This window comes from Neltuma alba, unplaced genomic scaffold, assembly GCF_004799145.2.
Source record: "Neltuma alba isolate B1F8T4 unplaced genomic scaffold, ASM479914v2 tig00002598_pilon, whole genome shotgun sequence".
NCBI lineage: Eukaryota > Viridiplantae > Streptophyta > Magnoliopsida > Fabales > Fabaceae > Neltuma > Neltuma alba.
This window is the reverse complement of record NW_021632935.1, coordinates 17,483-38,402: the sequence shown is the minus strand read 5'-3', so window position 1 is coordinate 38,402 and position 20,920 is coordinate 17,483. Positions and strand designations below refer to the sequence as shown.

The 20,920-nt window shown below is 35.0% G+C and overlaps 2 protein-coding genes across 2 annotated transcripts; both read right to left on the bottom strand.

Moving 5' to 3' along the window:
- Positions 1-293: 293 nt before the first annotated feature.
- On the bottom strand, positions 294-4,754 carry LOC114733526 (putative zinc transporter At3g08650). The gene is made up of 5 exons (XM_028921001.1): positions 4,042-4,754; positions 3,162-3,446; positions 2,412-2,540; positions 1,703-1,800; positions 294-1,584 (listed from the first exon to the last, which is right to left on the bottom strand). The coding sequence occupies exons 1-5, from the start codon at positions 4,516-4,518 to the stop codon at positions 771-773; spliced, it is 1,803 nt and encodes a 600-aa protein (XP_028776834.1). The 5' UTR covers positions 4,519-4,754; the 3' UTR covers positions 294-770.
- A 3,936-nt stretch (positions 4,755-8,690) lies between these two features.
- On the bottom strand, positions 8,691-19,962 carry LOC114733505 (probable LRR receptor-like serine/threonine-protein kinase At1g06840). Its single transcript, XM_028920981.1, has 21 exons — positions 19,745-19,962; positions 19,205-19,307; positions 18,789-18,939; positions 18,562-18,633; positions 18,388-18,459; positions 17,764-17,907; positions 17,600-17,671; positions 17,397-17,468; positions 15,707-15,781; positions 15,120-15,188; positions 14,939-15,007; positions 14,725-14,796; positions 14,454-14,540; positions 14,241-14,309; positions 13,023-13,531; positions 12,331-12,489; positions 11,872-12,155; positions 11,284-11,335; positions 10,325-10,575; positions 9,881-10,015; positions 8,691-9,513 (listed from the first exon to the last, which is right to left on the bottom strand). Exons 2-21 carry the CDS (start codon positions 19,296-19,298, stop codon positions 9,154-9,156), a joined length of 2,868 nt encoding a protein of 955 aa, XP_028776814.1. The 5' UTR covers positions 19,299-19,307; positions 19,745-19,962; the 3' UTR covers positions 8,691-9,153.
- Positions 19,963-20,920: the final 958 nt, after the last annotated feature.

The window sequence follows — 20,920 nt, the reverse complement described above, 5'->3', positions numbered from 1 at the left end:
TTTAACATCTAGTTAATATATTAACACATAATAAATCACATGCACACAACGTGTGTGTATTACAATACACAATTTTGTACCGCATTATTCTTTTGAAAAATACTTATTATTGATTTTTTCGGGATTGCATGTAATTCAAATGAATTTTTAATCATCTTGTGCATTTAAAATAAGGGAACCCAACCAAACTGAATTTTAATTACGTCAAGAATAAATCTAATATATCATGATAGAATTTTATAAGATTTTATAAATCTCGCTTAAATCTATTTACTATCATATTGTCAAATGTATAGCTGTATACAAACAATATATTGATTTAATCCACTCAAAACCCTAGTTATCCGGGTATAACACCATCCAGTCTAACGAGGGGAAAAAGAATCAGAATCTGCTGACTTCCCGAGTTTTACTTTGTTCATCATATTGTAGGAAATTAGGGTTCAGATCAATAAAATCTCAAAACTATATATACATCGTAAAAGCTAAATACGACAAACGTCAGGTTCTGTATGGAAACTTGAGCACCCCTAACAAACCTGCCTCAACACCAAAAAGTGTTACCCGTTAGCTTCTTTAGAGCCCCCAAAAAGGACAGCTCCAGTATAAATGGCAGATTCCAATCTCTGCAGTCTCCGTTGGTCAATAAAACTAGACACAACTACAAATCTCTTCACACTTAATGGCTGAGAACTTGGGTGATCAATTCGAAGAGTTCTATACGCCTGTTGTATAAGAACATTAACAATAGATGATGCACCACAATCATCCTATCTGACAGCTTCTGGTGCAGAATTGCAGTAAGGTGTATGCAAGCAAACCAACCTAGTGAATGTCAGACATAAAATAGCAAAACCCATACCCATAATAAGGCCGCAGGTACTTTTACTTTTTTCCAAACTCAGTGCTCTCTTAACCATATTTCCAAAACCTGGGATTAATCCGCCACAAGCAAAGACCATAACATGGTCAAGACCGCTATAATCTATACCGGCAAGAATAGCCCCGATTGCTGATGTTGGGCCCATAAATCCAATTATGGCGGCTGCTGCAAGGGAAGCATGCCAACTATCAGTAGCACCAAAGATGCAGCTGGCCACGGCTGCTCCTCGAGGAAGTCCATGTAGAGAGACTGGAAGCACCATGTGACGGCCAAGTCCATATGCTTTTGGTGCTGCCACTCCCAATGCGAGTCCTTCAGCTAGAGCATGAAAAGCAACTGTTCCACATGAAATGAATGATTGAAGGGTGTGAACGCTCATTGGGAACCCAGTAAGTGCAGGCAAGTCACTAGCTGAGGTCTTTTTGCGATCTGCAACCTTCAACACGCTGGAGCTAGAAACATGGACGAAAGCAGCCCCTGCTGCAAGGAGGAATAAAACAGGAAAAAATCCCAACTTTGAAGACAAAAGAAGCTGTACTGGTCGCCAAGCACCAAGAACAAAAGCAATCCCACAAGCGGTGCCCATCAGAAGAGCATGCTGAAGATGAAAGGCAAGAGCAAATGCAACCAGAATGATGCCTCCGAGTAAGGGGCCAAGGCCAAAAAGTAATGAAACAAAGAAGCCAGAAGCATCCTCAGAGCTGCAAAAGAAATTAAACTTTCAGGGGGGAGAAAGAAAAAAAAAACCAGAAATGTTACTTCTCCGGAATGGTGGTGTGGACAGCTATAAATTCAATCTATTCCTTGTCATAAACTCACTTGTAGTCGTGGCTGAAATTTTGAAAGAAGGTACTGAGAGCTTCCATAAATGCTACAGAAAGGGTTGCTGCTGATGCAACCTGGGAAGGAGGGGCTTCCTGTAATCCAAAGCACAAAAAACTATTATACAAAGAAAATAAGACTCTACAAAAGTTAGAGGGAAGAAAATAACATGAGAAGTGTAATACGGATCGCAGGGGAAAAATTCCTTAGGAGGAAAGTTCCCTCAAGAAGCAGGGGGATTATACAATAAGCATTTGCCTATTGAATCACCTCTAAAGTTCCCAATAAAGAAGCAACTCCAAGCCTCCATAATACAAACCAGTTAACAAGCTAACAAAAATCACTAATCACAACTATTGAGCATCTTGAACATTCAAGTTTGAGAGTCTTCAACATAATCGGGAGCCTTCCAGTCTCCTAAATGTTACATAGCACGACCATAATTTTGCACAAATTAAATTAAAATGTAGCACATAGTATATTAATCATGTTGAATATATTTAATATAATTCAGATTGAAGACAGGATAATAATAAATAAATTAGTACATGTGACAAACCTAAGCTTGCATTTGAAGCGTAGTTGCAAAAAGCCACCATGCTACTATCGTCCATTAGAATATTAAAAGAGAAAATAAAGACAAAGTTGTTATAAAAAGGAAACTTTTAAAGATCAGAAGATCCAACACTCATGCAAAGTATGTCACCTTGAATGCATCAGGGAGAACTTCTGCAACAACCATCCAGATCATACACCCAGCTGCAAATCCCGTGCAGAAAGGAAGGAACTTACTAAATGCATCAGCACACATAAATGAAGGAACTGCTACAATTGGCTGCATCAAATCATGCATAACATGGTAAGAGACCGTAGCCAAAAACTACAATTTCAATAACCACTTGTCAGTGGTTACCAGTCTAGCTCAACCTTAACAATAATATCTTAGCCACCACTGAATCAACCTATAATGAGGTCATGATTAATATGCTACTACAGAACCCAACCATTTAACAACTATTAATTGCCATCAGGATCAAATTGCCATGCACATCAAGAATCAATACGTGTTTCCAAATTAACTGCCCATGGGTCTAAGCAGCATGGTATAGGCGAACTCACACAGGATGTGACTTCATTAGATAAGATAACATTGAAGACGTTGAAAAGAGAAACTAATCCTTTCAGGTTAGGCAATACTGCCTCAGTGCTAAACCCAACTAAGTCCACAAACAATTTTGATAGTTGAGTTGTGCCAAAGAGTCATTAATTTGCATCTTATCAGTTGCTATTGTATCTGATCAGATCATCATTATACCTTGGCAATGATAACTGACAACTTTATACAAGTCATAGTTTGATTCTGTTGCATACCAATATCTCTATAGGGCTGACTTAAGTTTTATCCCTTTATGAGGCACGATGATTCAACTTTTAATAACAACAACAACAACAATACCTGAGGTAAAGATGTTATCACACTCCATAACATAGCATTCTGTGGGGAGACGCCCCTTGATGCTAGCACCATGCTCACAGCTAATCCCTCTGGTATGTTGTGTACAGCAATAGCCAATGTAACCAACAGACCTTGAGAGAAACCTTTTGAGCCAGCAAAGGAGACGCCCACCCCAGAACCCTCTCCGAAAGAATGAAGTGTCATTATTCCAATAACTAGAACCACTTTGGCTGCATCAGCACCCTTTATATCCAACATGCTCACTTCCCCATATTGCTCAAGATACTGAAACCAAGGAGATAATGTAGAACAAAATAAGAATGTAATGAACCGAAAAAATGAAATTATAGATGTAGATACAAGATTTAAATGATTAAGTGCATCCCAAAAGATAAGAAAAAGAAAAGATTCACACAAGAAATTAACAGACATTGAATTCTTTCATCAAATGATCAAATCACCAAATTCGCAAAATTATTGGAGTTGACTGGTTCACCCCTAAAAGATATGCCAAAGATAAATAACTCTGTTCTTTTCAGTTTTAATTTTTTTAAAATTTTGGAAAATACATTTTATATAGTCATCATTCACTTGAAAAAAAAAATGCAGGAATACTGACATGATCTACCGGTATAACTACTTGTGTTCCCTAAAATGATATATTTGAAGCTAACGTCACCCTTTATGGCATTATCATACAAAGGTTATGAAAAGCTGAGAAGCATTTCAAAATGTCCAGTCACAACAACACTGAAAAAAGGTTCATGCATCAGAATAGAACCACTGTTTCAAAATATGTGCATACATGCATTGATTCAACTACTTTATTCAAAGCAATACAAATTATGAATTTGGTAAACACAATGGGCAAGAACTTCACCTTCTTGCATAGCCAAATAAAAATGCCACCAGCTAGGATCCCAATCACAACCCAGTTTCCAGCTCCATGATCCTGCCCTTCCTGTACAAGATCAAAACTTGCAGCCAACATGACACCTGCCGCCATTCCATTGCATAATCCAGCCCACTGTGGATCAAGCTCCACAAAGAAGAAGGGTACAGCCCCAAGACCAGTTGCAGCCGCCATTGCCAATGTGAATAATGCAACTGTTGAAACAGAAACTTTACTGCTTCCACCTTTCCTATCACTCAGCACATTATTGGTTTCATCAAGAGCGAGGGAATTCTCTAGACCAGTACCATCAATAACCTTGCTTACTACATTCTTATGTGGAGCAGATCTAATCTTTTGTATAACTTCGTGTTCAACTTCGGCTTTTGAATTACCAAATAAGAGAATGAAGGACAGTAGAAACAAGACACCAACATATAGCAGCAGCTTTGAATTCCAAGCCATATGAATCAAATTCTTCTTTCAGATGTAAACAGATACAGGGCTTTCTTTACGTCAACAGCCCCAAATGAAATCTTTAGAAGCTAGTGATCCATGATCAATCAGGGATGCCGGACAAAAGCTCATAGCATAAAGAAGATGCTATGAGCGCAATGAGATAGTCAACAATCTCAACAAGAAGAAAAATCCATCCAAAGGGCAGTCTAGACACAGCAATCACAAGTTAATATTTCCAGCAAAGTGTATAGCATAAAGAAGATGCTATGAGCGCAATGAGGTAGTCAATAATCTCAAGAAGAAGAAAAATGCATCCAAAGGGCAGTCCGGACACAGCAATCACAAGTTAATATTTCCAGCAAAGTGTAGACCTCTTGGTCAACTTTCTGCAATTAAATAATTGAGAAAAAGATTAGCATCGAGACATAGTTACCTGTGCCTTCCAATTGACACTCCCAAAAGACATCAAAGCATGAAGTATATTGATCATAAGAAAAGACATTGTTTTAAAACTAACAATGAATGACCAATGAAACTCCGCTAAAACCCCACAAAAAAAAAAAGAAGAGAAAAGGAGCAAATTAAAAGCTCAATTTCGCATAAAATTCAGAATCTCAATCTCGCCTCATGAGATATACTTAAAAAAAGCGACTTTCGGAACTCAATTATAAGCCAAGGGCAATCTCCAAAATCGGAATTAAAAGATCAGCACGACAACCAGATATAATTGCGTTATTGAAGGATAATGCCCCATAATAAACACCCAGTTCCAAAAGGGTAATTGCAGATAAAGATCATTACCCAAAGATCGGGCAAATTGCACAGGCTAACAACGATCAGCAAAAACCCTAGAGGGGAATGAAGAGACGCACCTAAACAGAAAAGACCCGCCGCAAGGATGTAAGGTATAACAGATATTTGAAGGGAGCTGCAATTGCAAATGTGAAATGAAGCTGATTAGTGAGAAGGAAAGAGAAAAAGACAGCCCGTTGTTTTGTTTCAAACTGACAGAGAAATTGGGAAGCGGTTTCGTAGCTATTGGCCACCGTCTAGGACGCAGCGTATATACAAAATATAAAGAAAAGAAAAAAGGGAATGTACAAACAGGAAACTGTGCAGAATCATCCTCCTTCGGGTGGGCACCCACAGAAATTAACGGTAGTGGCGGATATTCTTTTCGAAATTTAGGGATTCTTGTTGACATAAATTGATAGTTTGATACTACTACCTCCGGTCCTAATTATAAGACCCAGTTGATTTATTTGAGGAGATTAAGGAAGTAAGTTAAGTTAGTTATTTGTAATAAATAAGTGTTGTCATTCCTAAAATATCCCTACTAATTAAGTATATTGGCTAGAACTATCATTATTAGAAGGATTATCTTGGAAAAAATACATAAATATGAGAGATAAATGGATTGGGGTCTTATAATTAGGACCAAACAAAAAGTCAAACGGGGTCTTATAATAAGGACCGGAGGTAGTACCATATAATTCTTTCTTTTCTTTTTTTTTGGTATTCTATATGGTAACACTTTCTTTGAAAGTTGATAACATATAAATATTCAGCTAAAGATAGTTAAATTTATTGATTAGAAAAAATTGTTTGATTAGTAGCAAAAGACATTTAAAGAAATTAATGTTTTAAATAAAGAGTATTATATTAAGGAGAAAGATATCTTATAATAAGATCATGGTAATATACTCCTCTAGTAGTGTATTTTAAAAGATTTTTTTTAATGTAAAAGTATCTAATGATTTTTCATTTTTTATCCTTCAGAGTTTTACATTGGGGAAATAATAAAAAAAAGATTATAGAAATCAAAAAATATCTTGTTATTTGCAATTCAATTATTGTCAAAACGTGTTAAAATATCTTGTTATTTGAAATTTTGTAATTTTCACTGTTTTTATCTGTCATTTTCCTTTTTACGTTCCTTTAATTAATAATGGTAAAATTATAACCTTTAGATCTGTTTATAGGAAAAATGTCCAAAAAAACTGTGAAAATTGAATTAGATATTTTTATAAAAATATATTGTTATTTCCAAGTGAATTATTATCAAAACTTGTTTAAATATTGTAACGAATCTTAACTTGAGATTTTGCAATGTTTATCGTCTTTATTTGTCATTCTCCTTTTTTTTATAACTTTAACCTTATAACAATTTTTCTTAAAGCATGTAAAAATGTAAAAATATATCTTATAATAAGAACCCAAAGTATGATAATTAGATCGGTTCAACCACATGGTTGGATTAATGAAAAATAAAAAATGAAATATAAAAGAAATTGAAATAAAAATTTATTGTTTGATATGCATAAAAAATAAAGGAAGAAAATAACTCTCCAAAGTCCAAATGATGTTTTATATGATTAAAATTGAGAAACAATAGAAGTAAGTATTGATAAAATTACTAGAATAACCTACCATAAAAAACTAGGAAACTTAGGAGGTCTTTGAATACCACATTGAACCCTCCCAAAAATCTGTTCTAAAAATATACTACTTCCGGTCTTTAATATAAGACCCTATTTGATTTTTATTTTGGTTTTAAATATAAGATCCTAATCTACTTTGTCTCTTATATTTATATATTTTTTTCAAAGTAGCCCTTCTAATAATGATAGTTCTAGTCAATACACTTGATTAGTAAGGATATTTTAGGAAAAACAATACCTATTTAGGACAAATAACTAACTCAATTTGCTTCCTTAATCTCCTCAAATTAGTTAACTGGCTCTTATAATTAGGATTGAAGATAGTATTTTCTATTGGTTGAAGGGTAAGACGGGCTTTTTGAAGTATAGTCCCACAAATGGAGAGTACCTTTCCTTTTTTTTGACCGGAGAGAGTACCTTTCCTTACATCTAATGAATAAAATTTAGTTCAGAAGAACTTTATGAAATGACTCTGGGAATTCCACTTCCATGTATCAAGCTATTCATTGGCCCATTTTTTGTCCTTTTTCACTTTCTTTTTGTGTTCCATCTAAGATGGCATGAGATTAGGAGAAAATTGGTGACACAAATTCCTGATTAAAAAATTAATTGTAGGAAGATACACCCAAATCTTTGAGCAAGAGCATTTCTTCTTTAGCTTTAGTTTTGTACAACATATCTACAGTGCAAATACCTTCTGTTTCACACATAATTAAAAATAAATTGCACATAACTAAAAAAAAGTTGCATTCGCTGGAGACAGATTGCACTTAGTTTTTTAAATAGATCCTGGATGCCTTTGAACTATTAATTTTCTAATAAGAGACTTTTGACTAATTTTCCTTAAAATTATTAATGCTAAATGAATAGCGTAATTTTTTTTGGTAAATTTAATATTTTATAATGATGATTATACACTTTAGCATAAATTAATTTAAAATTTGCTTGCATTCTTCTTTTTTGTTTTTTTCAGAAGAACATTAGGTGATATATGATTAATCTGAATTAAACCAAATCATATAATGGGTTGTAAAGTTCTACTTGCGATCATTTTCTCTACATACAAGATTCAATAATACTTAAATAAGATCACTTGAATCAATTGGTGGTTACATTTTTGGACCACTGATTAACAGAGATCTGATTTTTCTTAATTTTGTAGCCCCTCCACAGTTTCCTCTCCATCTGTGATCTAATTAATGTATCTTGGACTTATTCGTTAGAGGGAAAAGTCAAAAGATTCTATCGCCATGTTTTAAGATAAATACTAATAAATCATATTAATAAATTGATAAAATTGGGTCCAGTTGTCTAAGATCATGTTGTTTGGCTTAGTGTATCCAATTTTGTTGGCTCCTACTAGTCAAGCTGAGCTGGAAATCATTTTGGTCGTGTTGGGAGTTTGACTTCAAACCACCTAGTTTTAATATTTTTATTTATTTACATATATATATTTTAACCATATTAAAACAGAGATGGCTTAAATGAAATCACAAAGTAATTTTATAGTAAGGGCTTTTTTTTTGGGGGGGGGGGTTGTTTAAGAGGGGCTTAAATGAAATCAAGTTTAGAAGATGAAAATCTAGTGCATAATTAACCTTAAAAAAAAAAAATTTCCCAAGGAGTGTTTGGGAATTAAAAGAAGTGCTTTTTAAAAACACTTCTCCACAAATCGAGATAAACTTCTTTACATATTTGTTTTGTTTATCGTAAAATCACTTCTAAAACCATGATTTAGTCTCCATCCAAACACCCCCTCAAATCATGTGATTCCATGCTTTCTATTTGATACATGTAAAATTACATCAAAATTCTGGATCTGTTAACTGCCACAGTTAGAATTTCTACCTACAAACTTACCTTAAGATCACATAATTTCCTATCTACATCTTCTATAATACATCTTGCCTCATCCACTATACCACAACCCCAACCTCAGCTTTTCCGCGACTAAGAACCTTTTCCCATTTGTTTATGCAGAAAATCACAAGACACCATGTACGTTCACCGTCTTCTCCTGTCTGAAATTTGGTCCATTGGTTATGTTGTTCTTATTGACAATGCACTCATAGTTATTGGATTGAGTTCTCTCAACCATTAGATTTAAGTGCATGAGCCAAATATTGAACAGGAGAGGATAGCAGAATTGTTGCAGTGAGAGGATCTAGTTCCAACTTTGATCTCCTACAAAATCATATGTCTAACGAGGAGCAATGGTGGGAATAACATCACTGACAAGGTTGCTTCCTGACAACATGGGAGAGGTTATGTTTTGGCCATCCCTTGCCATGTAGGATGTCGATGATGTTGATGATGATGAAGCCATTTTAATAGGAAAATCAGAAGCACTGTCTGGGAAAGCAGTTTCAGAATCTGGCAACATTGAAAGCATAATCTCAAGCTCCCTCACCACATCTGCCATGGATGGTCTCTCCTCTGGATCCTCATGGCAACAACTGAGGGCAAGATTCAGAAACTTCTCCGCACAATCTAATGGATAGGAACCAATTTTGCTATCTATAATGGACGATATTGTGCCACACTGACGAGCTTCACTAACCTGACAAAACATTCTGCATTGTCAGTTTCAAAACCAAACTGACCGATTTCAAAAAAATTAGATCCAATCAAACTGAAAAAAAATGAAGTTAAAAATCAGTTTTTCAACATCAACACTGATTTTTGACTCAGTTATGGGTTCAAGTCAAATCAAACCAATAGTGACTGTTTCGATGTTCTTGATTTTCTTTTTAATCAATATGTTCTTGAAGTTGATTATTCTTATACTGCAAAAGTGTAAAATCCAACTAAACCATTTAAGAAAGAAAAATAAAGTATCTAAAACTTGACCATCCTTTTTCTAACATTGTTGTGATTAAGTGAGAAAAAATAACACAGAGGTCTACTGGTGCTATTAAACATGGTACCTCACGAACAATGTTTTTCCCATGAGATATTGGTTGCATGCTTGTCAGAAGCTCCAGAAACACAATTCCCAAGCTATAAACATCACTTTTGTCCGTTAACTTATGAGTCAAAAAGTACTCAGGATCTAGGTATCCCTGCAAACACACAAGTAGAAGCATTAAAAATAAAAACAACTAAGGGAAGGAGTTGGCCAGCCGAAACAATCTCATAATGACACTGCCGATTTTGCACAAAGTCCCCTATAAGTGAGAGGTTGTATGTTCGACCCCATTTGTAATCTCAGGCCATTAGTGCTTGCCCCTTTAAATTTAAAAAAAAAAAAAAATATTGCACAAAACCCCCAAATTACATACATACGTATGTGCATACATGTGTGTGTATTACTGTCCAGCCCTCAATAATAGAATTTAAGTCATTCCTGCAATTTTCTGAAGAAAACTTACAGGTGTTCCTCTCACAACTGTTGACACATATTTAGGCGTGTTTCCTTCGTCATCCATATTTGGTGCAAGACGTGAGAGTCCAAAGTCAGCCACTTTAGCAACCAGCGTGCGGTCCAGAAGTATGTTGCTAGCTTTTATATCTCGGTGGAATATAGGAGGGTTAGCCTCAGTGTGGAGATACAGTATGCCTTTGGAGGCACCCATTGCAACCCTCAACCTCATACCAAAGTTCAGGTTTCCCTTCCTTTTGCCTATCATGCAACAATACCCATAAATACTACTAAAGCAGAAAAAACACCAGAGCTCAGTAGATTCCATGGTGAAGGTAATTGGGAATCACAAGAAATGACATTACATAAGCAATACTTTACATTCGGTGTTATAATAGACTTATTGCAACTACAAAATCATAGAGTGCCATTTGTTACTTGACTTTGAGATGACCGGAATAAAGGATTTATGGTGATTGAGTGCCCATATTAAGTGTATTATCCTTCTGCTTCAATTCTACTTCAAGTTTTACTGTCTTTTCTTCCCGTTTCCATATTCCTTTTCTAGATATGTTATTTAATTAGTCCCTGTTTTTTTTCTTCTTTCTCTCATGCCTAGATTTGTCACGCAAATGTAAGTTTATAACAATATTCAAATTTTGTTTCCTTCCAACTGCAGGGAAAAAATTATTCTTCTCATTACCCACCGCAGCCATATACATCAGGGTAGATTTATAGAACTATTATAGTTAATTACTTTAACATTGATAATTTATAATTAAAAAACAGGGGGGGTGAAGACAACTTCTTGCAAACCTATGTTTTGCAATTGAAGAGTAAAACAGATGAGTTGAATACATAAAAAAGGAAGAGAAAAGAAGCACAAAACAAATAATATAAGAGATACCTATTTTATATTTGACATTGAGAGCATGTAAATGTTAATTTGAAAGTTCAACATTTTCATACCAGAAATCCACTCCCGCAAGGTACCATTAGGCATGAATTCGTAAACCAGAATCTGAACCAGCAGAATGGTAGATGAGACTCATTAATATGATCTAACATCTAAAATACACTAAATATTTTAGATGCTAAAATAGCAGAACTAGAATAACTACAGTCCTCATTGTCCCGACTTCATTTTCTAATCACTGCTTTAAAGAGAACTCAGCAAGAGCATGCAATTCACTTATTAAATAACAAGAAGCCTTATTTGTGATAAATCCAGTTCATACGTAAACTCAACAGAATAGACATGATTACCCAAATCAACATAAAGAACCAACATAACAAAGGGCTTAAACAGCCCAAAGGAGACAGATAGGCTGCATGTGGAGTTCAAGAAAAAATAGGAATCGGGCTCTACCATGTGAAAAATTCTGACTCAAATGGCTAGTTTGCTAGAAGAATGTTTACTCAAGCTAATTTTACTATTATCAATTATACAGCCACACGCACACAATACATAAATGCTTCACTCACTAAAAATCAAATCTTTTTAAAAGAACCATTTGCAAGATGGCGTTGATAAGGAAGAACTAGCTAAGAATTTACCTGCTCTCCTTCTTCATTGCAGTATCCGACCAATGAGACTAGATTTCGATGATGTAACCTTGACAGAAGTTCAATCTCAGTCAAAAATTCTTTTTGGCCTTGTAAAGAACCTTCGTCTACTCGCTTTATGGCCACAACTGTTTTATCTGACAGAATGCCTTTATAAACCTTCCCATAACCTCCTTGGCCAACTATAGCTGAACTGCTGAAATTGTCAGTTGCATGAGCCAGTTCCTTGAAAGTGAATGCTTTCACGCCATCAATTTTGATGGAAATATTAGAGGCTGCAAAAAGAGATCAGATTTAGATCTTTTGAATGATATTTTTCACCACAAAAATTATCAATATAAAGTATTAAAAATGTAAGGAGCTGAACAGTTTACAAGCCTTGGGCAGTGTAACTTATCAGGGGTTCTGTGAGAATGCACAGGACCCACTTGAAACACATATAATACTTACACATATGGTTCCTGGATAGTTTGGACCGGTATTTGATATGTCTTTTGGCTATGACGAGAGTGACAATTGCAGAGACTGTGGTAGCACAAGCAATAGCTGCAATTATGGCAACTACTAACACAGTTGTACTGATCTTCCTCTTACTTGTCTCAGCAATTACTACGGCAATGATGGGAGAAGTTAGAGAAACTCAATAAGGAAAACACACTACAATTCAATTCAATCTAACAAAATTTAGGTCGGGTATTAGATGTATCCATTTTGATTCATCAACTTCAATTTTAATTCTAGGTAGACAAAAAAGGTTCCTGCTCTTCCATTGATATTCAAATCTTTGGTTGATAAAAATTATTCTTCTATATTATCCTAGTTTGATGGAAGAATAATTTGGATTCATCAATGAAGCGCATTAATACTTTTACTTTGCATTGAAAAATTTACTACTGCAAAATATACAGATAGGCGTATGGCTTCTCCTTGTGCATGAGCCAAGAGTGACAATGATTGCGGTTCAAAACACCAGAAGAGAATGGCTAATTTCTTTGTATCATGAATAAAAATCTGCCAAGCACTTTTGCCGGCAGTAAAGATCATTAGGTTTGTGGTAAATGCTACATACATATGGTGGCAAGTAATGAAGATGATATTAAAAGAATTTAGCAGAAATGGATAATGCATTGTAAGAAACTTACGATGTTCATAAGGTCCAAGAAGAGTGAAATTCAGGAGTTCATATGGTCCAAAAAGATCAGTGCGAGGAAAATTCCATGATCCAAATTTTGCTTGAAGACGCCGGACCTCACTTGTATTGAACTTATTAGAGTGGGAATCATTGTAATTAGGATAAAGTTTCAAATACATCCTAAGACGAGGTCCTGCTTCCCAAGCAATTGAATCTATCCACACTTGGTATAGGTTCATATCTAAGGACTGAGTCAGATACGACTCAAAATAAGTTCTATAAGGAGGGAAGTAAGAGAAACTTGGGCTTTTCAGACGATATCCAATTCTCAGAGGTGCTGCACAATAGCAGGGATCAGGAGAAGCTGGGACATATTCATAGAAATCATCCGTTGGACAAGCTTGAGCAGGGCAGGAAGTTGTTGAATTCATAGGTTCGTCAGATTCAACCCCATCAGAGGCACAATATTGACCAATATTTTGAATGTTAGAATTCTTGCAGATAGGATTGCCAGCAAGCCTTCAAGGAAAAAGGAATGAAACTGATAAGAAAATGACAATACCAAGAGCCAATAATTTTCAAATAACCATCAATCTTAAACAACCTTTTTTTTTAACATGTTAGATAGTATCATAAATGAATTACAAGCCTTTTGATATCACCTATTTTGCCCCGCCCAAGAGAATTCATTATTAGAAGAGACAAGCACAGCTTTAGTTGAACGACAAAACATCCTATTTGAAATATATATTGGCCCCAAATAACCCAAAATCCCTTTACATGTCCAGCAAATCAGCACCTTAAAGGAAGCAAGGGCAAATATCATGAGAAGGTCAAAGAATACAGAAACCTATCAAGATGCCAAAAGCTTGAGAATAGGACACCTTTTCTTGACATCATTAGTAGATAAGACATATGTATACCATTGCATTGCATTGCAGCTTTCTTGAGACTGTCCTAAGGTTTAGTGATAATTGAGTCTCCTGTGTTCCACTGTAGATTGTTACAGTGGATCTGATTTATAAGCATCAACTACTTAACCACTTATAAGAGAACACATTATTTCCAATTTCAAATACACATCAGAAATCCAGATAAAATGCAATAAGAACGATTGCCATGTTATGCTCATGAATCAAACAACAGAACCATAGAGAGAGAATCATATCATGCAGAATGGCAGATGCATGGATGTCCACCTGATACTGAACATGAATAATAAGAATACCTCAAGGTGACATTTGCTGGTAGACTTGAACTGCCTAAAATGTCTGAAAATGAATTATTGCGGAGGTCACTGCATAGATTGGGCAAAACATTAAAATTCAATTCAAAAATAGCATTACTAAAATCCATTCCATACTAACTCAGAGAAGAGTTAGCCTGATTCAGAGTATTACTACAAGATTTATAAACAACTTGATTTTGATTCAGAATTTACATTGTGAGCTTAGCAGTCCTACTGAAGGACATATTCAGCCATATACTAGCAGGGATGGATCCGGACAAAGAATTGTTCGCTAGTGACCTGCAATTGACAAGTTCAAAAAATAAATAATTAAAAAAAGGGTAATGCCCATTCTAAAGTATATTCTTGATGGCAGCTGGCTTTTCTTTCTGGAAGGGAGTTATATTAAAGATATTCCAAAATATTACAACATAATCTATCATATGCTTCTGCAAAAATTACAGATTTATGAGTACGTTCTCACAATTTTTGAAGCAAAGGGAGTAATTTGAAGCTTTCAGCAATAGATCCGTTGATCCTGTTATTTGATAGGTCACTGTAATAAAAAGAAAATTACGATGTCAATCTCAAATGGTCATACTTTAAGAATGAGATAAATATATGGTCTGAAAGTAGATAAGGCAATTTGGAGCATTAAAGCTGCAAACTACAAAGAATTAAATCAGCCAACTGCATACATAGTTGTCATGTTATCTGCAAGTTTCTTTGCTGGTATGGGTCCACTAAGATGATTCCAGCTAAGATCCCTGAAACACGAACCCAACACAGGTTACTAGGTGGTCTAGAGAGAATGAAGTAGAGGTATGAGCTGTCATCAGGCACAAGTAAAAGCAAACCACAGAATCTATTTGAACATACAAATATGTAAGCTCCTTTATCGAACTCAGATCAGGAACAGCTCCTTGCAAGCTGCAGTTTCTAAGACTTCTGTAAGTCAAAGAGGATGCGTTAGCTCAGGAAAACAAATCAGTCTTGATTATATTCTCAAAATTACAATTGAAAACTCCCACATATTGTCTTGTCCTTTCTTGGTATTTTTCTGGCCACTGTTTGTATAGGAAATGCAGTATCCCCAGGACAAAGGGCATGCAAATTCCTTGGCTGCGTTCGTTGCTTAAGGATATACTGTCTCAAAAGAAACCCTCAATCTTGAAGTTTGAGAAGTCACTTGAAGCCCAAAGGATATTTAAAACCCTTTTGTCCTTGAAGGATGTAAAAACAGACTCTCTTCTATCTTAATTGGAAAATTAAATTTGCGAAAAAGAAGGATAGATAGAACTCCTGGCTTCATGATCAACGAGGTTTAGGAATAATGTCAAACAACCTGCTGGCCTAATGGTTAAAGCCATAAGATGAGAGCCGGAGGATGGTGGTTTAAAACTAAATTATCTAATATCTATAACATCCTAAAATAAAGAAAAGTAGTTATCAGTAGGAATACTTACAGTTTTACTAGCTTGGAAAAGTTTGCATAGGTTGAAGGAATTTCTGTTCCACTGAAATTATTGTTATCCACTTGGCTGCAACGGATGACAAGAAAAATACAAAAAATGAGGACATGGCTAAAGCTACATTACTTTTGCTTCCGAATGTAAAGATTTATAAGCGTGCATTACAGTGAGCTAGCATGTGGTGGCATCTACCAGCCGGAAAAGTAGAAGTATAAACGAACAACAATATGTTTATAGAAGTTCATAGCATGGAACATTAAAGCCACCAGACAGTTATTTAATTGTAAGGTGGCGATCTTGAGTTCAAGTCCTGATTTTCTAAGGCACAAAAATGTTAACCACTCTACAATATTCCTGCAGCTGACCATAGAATTTTAGGAATCTAAGAAATGCTTCGGTCATAATACTGACAATGCTATTCAATGAAATTGATAGGATCCAAGATGGGCAGAGACAAAGACGGAAGGAAAGTCTTTATTAAAATAGTTAATCAGATTCTAACTTCGCAATTTAATAAAGATGAAGGATAGCCTTTATTAGAATATTAGCAAGAATCTTAAACTCATAAAACTAATAAAGCCAAACGAGAATCTCCCAAATTATAATGAATCCCAAAATCAAACCCCCATCCTTACTAGCTGCTGCCTTATTTATAATATAAATAGACATTAAATGATAATCAAATGAATCAGAAGATAGGGAAAATGACCAAAAAAATAAAAAACCTCTTGAATTTCAAAAGAACAAGAGGTATTTTTTTTATAGATAACCAACCAGATCCTAGCCAATATTCAGCCTAATTGAGATATTTATAGATAATGTCTCATTCACTTGTGCAACTGAAAATAAGTTAACAACTCCTCAAAAATGCTAACAAACAGCTTCGGTAAGATTTCACCCACTATCCATGGTCCCTTGTGAGTGTAATCATCCACCCAAATCATTCACGCTAACCCAAGAGATACACTTGGCAATTAGGTTGGACAAAAAAAAAAAAAGTAGCTCATGAAAAATCAAATCAGCCGGGGAATTGAAAGGTTATAGAAGAAAATTAATGTTACATTATTAGTTGCTTAAACTTTTTGAGAGATAGAGCATTATAATTCCAAAACATCCTGTATAAACTCATGAAATGTTTGTCACTTTTGATTAATTGCAGTTATCCTCAAGCCATTTAAATTATTTCCAGTCAATGCTAAAAATCCTTCAAGACATGAAAGTTACACAAGAAGACTATATCTAACTCTATTTGTATAATTAGATGCATTTTCAAGTCGATGTATGTGCGACAACAAACATGGCAAGCCATGCTCCCAGATATTGTAATAAGCCAAGTCCGTCCTAGAGCAGAAACAGAGGAACCTATACATAAATTCTCTTAGGCTATTTAGTAAAGTCCCTCATGGCAATATTTCGTGACATTGATGCTTCTGTAGTGCATGTGTATTCATCAAGATAATTAAAATGTATCATAACATCATATTTTAAGCATGATGAGACTGTCATTCCATGTAAGAGCATAATATTTGCATTCTTCACTCATCCTCCAACACAGAAAAAATTGGAGGGGTGAAAAAGAAGCCCTCAGAGACAGTGAATAGGCAGAGAAATCAAGAAGATACATGTCAACAACCATAGCTGGTAAGTGCTATTTAATCTAAACAATCTGGGAACAGAAGCATACAGTATGCGCAATGCTGGCAACATGGAAAATTCTGGTGGAAGATGGCCAGAGAAGTTGTTATTGTCCACAAGCCTGTAATGTCATCTCAACAAGTAACCACGCTGAAGAATTGTGCACAAACTAGAAAATGGAGAAACATACTGCTAATAGAGGTTTGAAACGGTAATGTAGATGAAGAAAAGCCTTCTGCCTTGGCTACTTACAAATGCAGTAGATTGTTTAGCTTTGAAAGTTCACGTGGAATTTGACCAGTGAATGAGTTGTTGTTCAAGTGGCTGGAAAGATACAAATAAAGCAGATAAAGTAGGTATAAGAAATCCAGCTACACACCAAGTTAGTGATGCATTTAGCTCAGAGATTCACTCACAGATGTTTAACATTGACCATGTTGCCAAACGATGGTGGTATTGGACCTGACAATTGGTTCTGGTCAACTTGGAACCTATTCAAGTTTAAGAGATTGCCAAGTTCATCTGGCAAAGCACCCGATAGCTTATTGCCATTCAGGAGTCTGTAAAGACAGACCACAAAAAGAACAGTTATTTTTATGTTACTGCATGGAAGAGTGAAGAAAATCAATACCCTGTTGCATGATTGATGATAAAATTTCACGTGCTGCAGTATTAGCATTTTTACTTCTCTTCAAACAAGCACGCTCTCATACAGGTAGCAGAACAACAGAAAATTCCAAAGTTAATTTATCACAAGTAATTCGTTTGTAGTCTACGACAAGACACCTTGTCCGAACTTCAGATTTATGTCACGTTGTGATATTATACGTTAATTTATACTATACCTGTCAGCAGAGTTACACTAAAGGACGAATAGACACATAAATAAGACCATCTTTAATTAAAATTTCATCATCATCGTCTAGCAGGACAACAATTTCTTCTTATAATATGAAGGTCTTAACTCTTGAGGATCAGTTCCATTATCTTGCTTTATTGTGTAAAGGGAAAAACTCTAGAAAGAATTTACGCCATCTTACAAGAGTTTCAATGATTTGATATTTCCTATCTCCTTCGGTATCGTGCCTGTCAGATCATTCCACATGAAATTCCTTCACGAAGAAAATAATAAAGACATTAGAATAGCTGAAAGGTATCACCTCAATCTCCTGTTTGATTTCTAAGATAGAAGTGTATCGAGTGAGATCACTCACAGTATCTGAAGCCGAGATAGCTGACCCAGCTGATGTGCTAGACTTCCCGAGAGATTCAAAGTCATTAAGTAACTTCAGTAAAGTTGCAGAATAATAATTAGAACTCTGCCACCATATCTGTAGTTCTATACCTTTCCTCACTAACTTTCTAATATCTGACTAATACAAATTGCCAGATTGAAACTTCCAAAAAAAAAAGGAGAAAAAGAGAGATAAAAGGGCCATACAGCTCATGGACATGGGAGTATCCATCAGTCCCAGCTTTATCAAAACACCAAACACCAGTCCAGTTTGATCTACATGGGTCGCCCTTGTTCCAGTTCCTCAGATGGTTCTTGGGATCAATCAAACTTTTCTTGATTTGGACGAGTGCATTCACTACAAATGGCAGAGACATAAACCATATATTAGGAACACACACACAAACAGTTTATGAAGAACACTTTATGTAGGAACTTTGAAATTTTAGTATTTTCTAAATGGTAACTGTCATGCCATTTTCCTACTTTGAGTGATGTTTTGACACAATGCAGCATCATGATTCAATATGAAGTACTTGTCTACAGAGCAATATGAAGCACCAGAGACACAGAAAAGAAGGTGAAACAGAAAAAGCCAATCGATGTAAAATTTTTAAATTCACCTTCCGAAGGATTTGTCTTTTGTGCTGCTGCTGTGAGAATGAAACAGCAAAACGAAAAAGCCAGGCCAAATCCATATAATCTTGGACACAGCATCCCAATAACCTGCAAATAGTGTAGAAGTGAATAAAAAGGAATCACCACATGCAACGAACGAATAAGTATCTGAGCATGCGAAGGATTAGTGCCAATCATGTTGTAGTGTTGAACATAAAGAACATTAAGATTGACACATCGCAAGCCTTCAATAAGAGCAAAATTAGATAAGTATATAAACAGAAACTCCGAAATGTCATTCGCTTCGATGACATCAACAAATGCAAAATGTAAAAAGAGCTGAAACAAGCCTTATGCAATAACTTGTGTTGATTTTAATTTGAATCATTCTCTCTAGCAGGGGAATGAAAATAAAAAACTTGAAACTGCAGAGAGCCATGACGAGGAAAGAAAAAAGGGTGGGAAAAATAGCTGTTGAGCTGAAAAAGAATGAACAAGAAATCTGAGTTCCAATGTACAGAACTGAATCAAAAAAAAAGTCTTACTTGAGAATTGAGACGATTACAATGAGAAAAATCACCAAGTGGGGGCTTGAAACCCTAGCAATTTAAGTCCAAAAGTCAATGCAGGTAATGGAGTGGGTAGGAACTTGCTTGCTAAATCATTCTCTCCATCATGACTAAACTATTTTATCCCTTTTATAACTCCAATGATGAAGACGGACCAAAAAACGGTTTTTTTTCCTCCTTTTTCTTTTTCCATTTTTCTGCGCAAGCAACGCTGTCATGGTGATGGGCTGATCGACTCTGAATATTCATAAGAAACCCAGACCCGGTAGACGGTAGTAGGTAGGTTTCAGCAAAGGCAGCGACCCCTTTTCGATATTTTATCCGATTTTTTCTGTACTTTCACTTTCCACTTACGTTGAACAGACAGATCCCGGAAAGGACACGGAAGAGGAAACGCGCCAAACCAGCGCGTGGCCTTGGCCGCTAGAAATGTGAAGCCTGAAGCGAAACGCGGTTGGTAGACGCGGCGGAAGTGGTCAACGACGTGATCCGCTCTGAAATTCATAACTCATGCAATAATTATTATTGTATTACTACGTCTTAATTATAAAAATTAGTTGACTAATTAGAAGAGATTAAAAAAAAATTAAATTAGTTATTTATAATATATATATATGTGTTGTCTTTGTTAAAATATGGTTGATAATCAAGTGTATTGGTTAGAACTACTATTGTCAAGGATTATCTTAAAAAAATATATAAATATGAAAAATAAAGTGAATTGAGATCTTATATTTAAGATCAAAATAAAAATCAAATAAATTCTTATATTAAAGACCAAAACTACTATTATATTGGTTAGAATTACTATTGTATTTATTCTCGTATATTAAAAAATATATTAAATTAATAAAAATTTTAAATTTTCTGTCATTAAAATATTTTTTATATTTAAAAATTATTCTTTCAACTTTCTCTTTTTCTCTATTTTCAATAAAAATTAAATAAAATTAAAATTAATTATTAAATATTTTATAAGTGATTTATATTTAAAATTAAAAATTTTCTACAAATAATTTATAATAAGAATTCGAGTGATATTTTGTAATTTTTGTATCTCTTGCAATGAAATATTTATTGTTAAAAATATTTGATTTGATTCTTTTGTTTGGAAAGGAAATTACTCTTCCAGTCCTAAATATGAGACCTTTA

Coding starts and splice junctions, on each gene's coding strand:
- LOC114733505 (XM_028920981.1), bottom strand. CDS start 19,298: ATGCTGTGTCCAAGATTATATGGATTTGGCCTGGCTTTTTCGTTTTGC. Junction 14,310..14,453: donor AGGACTGCTAAGCTCACAAT/GTAAATTCTGAA, acceptor CAATCTATGCAG/TGACCTCCGCAATAATTCAT. Junction 10,576..11,283: donor CTTGCGGGAGTGGATTTCTG/GTATGAAAATGT, acceptor GTTGCATGATAG/GCAAAAGGAAGGGAAACCTG.
- LOC114733526 (XM_028921001.1), bottom strand. CDS start 4,518: ATGGCTTGGAATTCAAAGCTGCTGCTATATGTTGGTGTCTTGTTTCTA. Junction 3,447..4,041: donor TTATTTGGCTATGCAAGAAG/GTGAAGTTCTTG, acceptor CCTTGGTTTCAG/TATCTTGAGCAATATGGGGA. Junction 1,585..1,702: donor AATTTCAGCCACGACTACAA/GTGAGTTTATGA, acceptor TTTCTTTTGCAG/CTCTGAGGATGCTTCTGGCT.